Genomic DNA, 4,693 nt, shown 5'->3' with positions numbered 1-4,693 from the left:
GGGCTCGCCGCGCCGTCGCACTCGGCGAAAATCACGACGCCGTTGCTAGTGCCGATGACGACCTGCACGACACCGGCAGGCGAGACGTGCAGGGCGCCGCAGGAGCCACTGCCGTTCGGCTCATTGTGCGGCACGAGGCCAAGCGGCGCCGCCTCCGCCCACAGCTGCGTTGAGGACTCCATTGTGACGAGGAACAGCGGTCCACCGTCGGGGAGCAGCGGGCCGGGCGGCGCGGCGGTGGCGGTGCAGTGCACGATCATCTCCTTCTCGGCAGAGCCAATCGGCAAAACATTTGTCTTGTGCGTGAGCGTGTTCATCACAGCGCAGTCCTTCCGTGACGCGTACACCAGCAGACTGCTCTCCTCGATGAAGTTGAGGTTGTTGTACAGCATCGATGGCGGCAGACAGGCGTTGGTCGCCTTGTGGTCAGCCACATGGCAAAAGGTGCGTACCATTTGTGTGCCTCCACTCCCAGACGCTCAGCTACTCGCAGTCTGACACACGCGCATGGCAGCGGACACGAGGGAACGCAAAAAAAATAATAATAATAATAATAAAAGAAGAGAGACACAGCGATGAGGCTGGCGGGCGCCCATAGTGAGAGAGTGAGACAAATCGAAGCAGTCGGAGCTACACGAAGAGGCGTGAAATAGTGGGAAGAGAGAAAGAGAGAATGAGATATGTATTTTGAAGACGCTCTTTACTCCATTCTCTTCGGTTTCCTAGCCGTCATTCCGCCCCCAACTTCGGGGGGGCAACGGTGTCGACGGCGGTGCAGCATTGCTGCTGGCGCGTCACGCCCGCACCAGCGAGACCACCACAACGGCGGCGCCGACGCATTGCAGCGTCATCAGCGCGGCGTACACAAAAGGCAGTGACGACAGCACGCCGACAGGAATGAGCTGGCAGTTGGGCGGCGCCATCATTTCGGCCGTCGCAGTGCCGTCGTGCCGCTCCATCGTGGCCTCCGAGACGCTGCAGTTCGCGCTGGCGCTGGAAGTGCCCTGCACGGCAATCGCGGGGATGCAGCGCCGCACATTCGACTGCCGGTTGAAGAATGCCTCGAGGGAAAACGGAGTTGTTGCGTCCGCCTCCTCGTAGCGTGCGTGAATCGGCAGCAGCAGCACGCCCTTCCCGACGCGGCCTGGTGCCGCAGTGGGGAGCCGTGCAAACGTGATATTCACGCTGTTCGTGTCATACGGGGTGCGGAAAGCGGGCGCCTCGATGTCAAACACAAACGTAGAGGCGATGTGAAGTCGGGCGTACTGCGCCCTGATGTCGGCGCCGCTGCCCACCGCGGACATGCTGTACAGCTGCTCCACCTCCGCCGCGTCAAAGAAGAAGGCGCGCGGAAGGTCCAGTGACACACGCACCCCGTCAAAGAGGAGAGGAAACTCCACCTCGAGCTGCATGTGGTAGCCGGCGCCACGAAACCCCCAGCGGTGCACCTCTGCTGCTGCCGTGCCGCACGGGGCCGCCGCGTCACCAGCAGCCACAGCCGCAGACGCAGCGCTGGCGGTCAACGTCAGGCAAAGCAGCACAAGAGCGGCAGCAGCAGCAGCAGCAGCCCAGTGCGGGCGGCCGTAAGAACCATTTCTACTCATGTCGGACCGATACCATAGATCTCGCAGAGACCGCGGCGAAGAGCGCAAAGAGGAGCAAAGAGAATGACAGCAGTTACTCCGAAGCCAAGAAGGAAAAAAAAATAATGAAGCACGGGCAAACGCAAGGGAGAAAGAGGTATTGCAAGTCGCCCCTTGAAAAACCACAAAACGCTCCTGAACAAAAAAAACACACAAATACCACTAGGACAGACTTGTTGTACAGATTTTCTCCGATGAAGTAGTAGAAGTGGCAACTCGACTCACCTCAAACACGATACTCCGCCTCCAGCTGCTTCCACTGCGCCAGCACGGCCTCGAGGCTCTCAATCTGCGCCGCCATGTTGTCGGCGTCGTCCACTTGCTGCTCAGCACTAGACACGTGTGAGAAGCTCTCTGCCTGCCGCACCGTCCGCTTCGTGCCCCGCACGTGGTCTGCCCATTTCAAGTCATCCTCAACGCTGCTGGTAGCGTGAGGGGCGTCAAACGGCGGCGTCTGCGGATTCCGGCGCAACGGCTCCGCCCCACCGGTGCTTGCTGCGCACTTGCGGTAATGCGCTTCCGCCATGCGTCGCGACGCGGGGTTTGTGTGGGGTTTGAACGTACAGGCACGCGCAAGCTCCTCCTCCACCTCGTGGCGTAGCGACTCGGCGCGTTGCAGCCGCTTCTGCAGCAGCCGCGCGCTGCGCTCCTCGAAGTCCGGCGAGACGACAGGAACGGTGGGGGGCCGCGGGCCGCACGACACACGCATGCGACTGTCGTTGCGAGAATTGGAAGAAGAGAACGCCAACTTGCGGCTTGTTGGCACGGTGTGAGGCTTTGGGTGAGGACTGCTCTCCCCACCATGCGCCGCCACCGCTTCTTCCTCACCGTCTTGGCGCTGCGGCTGCTCTTCTCGTCCTTGCGGCAGTGGGAATGAAGAAGAAGGGCTATGGGACGCGGCTTCGATACGTTTCCGCCGGCGGGAACGCTCTGCAAGCTTCGCCGATCGCGCGTCAATGCGCGGCTGCATTGTCCGCGCCTTCTCCTCCTCCTCCTCCCGGCGTTTCTGCCCCGCCTGCCGCTGCAGCCGCAAGCGCCGCTGCTCTTCGCGCTCCCACATGGCGCTGACGTGGACGTTGATCTCGGCCGACGTGCGCTTCGGTATCGGATGCGGCACCTGCTGCTGCGCCTCCTGCTGGCGGAGTGTCTCCAGCTTCTTCTCACCCGCCTCGCGGTAACGCATAAGGCGATCATAGAGGCCGCGTGCAGATGGCTTCCCCTTCGCTTGAGGCGTTGCCCCCTCCGAATTCTTCTGCGGTACCGCCGGGTGTGTGATGGTCGGTTTGAATGGCAGCTCATACTTCTGCTGTAGCTGCCGCCGCCGCGCCGAGCGTGCGGCCGCGTCCTCCACCACGCCGATACGCCTCTGCTGGGCCTCCATCGCCCGCACGATGCGCCGTGAGGCGGCGTTGACAGCCACCACCGCCTGCAGCTCCCTCCGCTCCTCCGCCTCGAGACGCGCGGCGGCGTACTTCACGCGCTCCCGCCGCCGCCGCTCCCACTCCATCGAGTCCTCGATGTACTTTGAAATGGAGCGGGAGCCGGCTCGCTCCGCGTAGCGTGACAACTGCGGCGTGTAGTGCGTGTCCTCCACCTCCCTGCGAAGCATCTGCTGTTCCGCCTCCTCTCGCTGAAGCCTCTTCGCCTGCCCCTGCTCCACGTAGCGGTCATAGCAGCGGAGTGCGGTACGGCTCTTCTCTGCTACCGGTGCTGGAGCCGCCAGCATAGCGGACGGTTTAGCGAGAGCCGTGGCCTCGGGAATCGAAGCAGCAGCTACAGCTGCGGCAGTACTAGTAGTGCAAGTAGTAGTAACAGGAAAAGGAACAGTAGGCAGAACCCGGCTCTGCGGCCGAGGTTTATTCTCGTCGTTTTCCCCTTCAACGTGAGGCCGGGGCGGAGCGCTTTTACCAGTCTCCTTCACAGCTTGCGGAAGTGAGCAGTCATTGACCCTGAGAGGGATACCAAGAATTGGCGGCACCCCAACACTGCTGTGTGGAGTGCGTTCCTCTACGGCGAAGTCCGAGTCGGTGTTGAACTCTTCGAGGCACTGCTCCGGCAGCTGTGGATCCTCCGATGTGACGGAAGTCATGCTAATCGAAAAACTTTCATTCTCAGGAAGTTGTAACTCGGTATCAAACCTATCTTCGCTCTCTAAGATAATTGAGCTGTCTGCATTGTTATCCACGGCACTCACACACTCTAGCAGCAATCCCAGAGTCTCCACAGAATTTGTCGATAGTATTAATGAGGAGCTCGAAGAAGTTTGACCGCCACTTACTTGTGCTGCAGCTGCAGACACTGCCGCGGCTGCGCCATTATCCACTGTAGTGCCGCACACCTTCACTTCGATGAGGGGCGTTGTTGACACCTCACACTCGATGAAGGGTGAGATGGAACGGACGGGCACCATGCCACGTACGTTAAGAGAATCCTCGGTAAGATCAGGCAGCTGCACGTCGCCGCCAGACACAGACACGCTCGTATCCGTCAAGACCGCAAAAACATCGGGCTGATTTAGAAGTGGAGAGAAATGCGGCGACGAACTTATTTCCCTCGCCGCACGTACAGTTTCATTTGCCAAAAAAGATGCGTGTAGGTTCTTCTCCTGAGACCGAGCTGCCTTGTGCTTCAGCCGCTCCGCCTCCTTGAGTTTCTTCCGCTCCTGCGCCGGCCCATCGGCGTACATCCTTTTTTGCTTCCGCCCCCGCCCACTGCTCCTTCCTGGCGCCCCTTCGGAAGCGGGCTGCTCGCACCACAGAGACGGTGTGCTGCCTCTTATTGCCGCCGAGAAGAGTAATGTGGAGAAGCAAAAAAGAAAAAAATATGAAGAGGGGGACCCAAGCAAGAGGCCTAACAACTCAAGGCGGGGGATAAGGGGGTGGTGCCACACTCTGCCTTGTTTGTCCAAGGCTTGAAACACAAAAGCCGCAGTAAGATAGAACGCACTATATGTGTAATTATTATATTCTTCTATACGTCCCCTCGAAGCTTCTTGTACCACTGCAGACAAATATGCATGTACAGTTGGGCGAACAGTAAAAGCCATAAAA

At 59.8% G+C, this 4,693-nt stretch overlaps 3 protein-coding genes across 3 annotated transcripts; 1 reads left to right on the top strand and 2 right to left on the bottom strand.

The window, feature by feature from the left end:
- Positions 1–54: 54 nt before the first annotated feature.
- Positions 55–498, top strand: DQ04_04001070 (hypothetical protein; the record flags this gene model as incomplete). Its single annotated transcript, XM_009313259.1, has 1 exon — positions 55–498. The coding sequence occupies one exon, from the start codon at positions 55–57 to the stop codon at positions 496–498; it is 444 nt and encodes a 147-aa protein (XP_009311534.1).
- A 296-nt stretch (positions 499–794) lies between these two features.
- DQ04_04001060 (hypothetical protein) lies at positions 795–1,604 on the bottom strand (the record flags this gene model as incomplete). Its single annotated transcript, XM_009313258.1, has 1 exon — positions 795–1,604. The coding sequence occupies one exon, from the start codon at positions 1,602–1,604 to the stop codon at positions 795–797; it is 810 nt and encodes a 269-aa protein (XP_009311533.1).
- Positions 1,605–1,869: 265 nt separating this feature from the next.
- Positions 1,870–4,329, bottom strand: DQ04_04001050 (hypothetical protein; the record flags this gene model as incomplete). The annotated part of the gene is made up of 1 exon (XM_009313257.1): positions 1,870–4,329. The coding sequence occupies one exon, from the start codon at positions 4,327–4,329 to the stop codon at positions 1,870–1,872; it is 2,460 nt and encodes an 819-aa protein (XP_009311532.1).
- Positions 4,330–4,693: the final 364 nt, after the last annotated feature.

This window comes from Trypanosoma grayi, assembly GCF_000691245.1.
Source record: "Trypanosoma grayi strain ANR4 Tgr_400_V1, whole genome shotgun sequence".
Lineage (NCBI taxonomy): Eukaryota > Euglenozoa > Kinetoplastea > Trypanosomatida > Trypanosomatidae > Trypanosoma > Trypanosoma grayi.
This window is presented reverse-complemented; position numbering and strand designations above follow the sequence as displayed.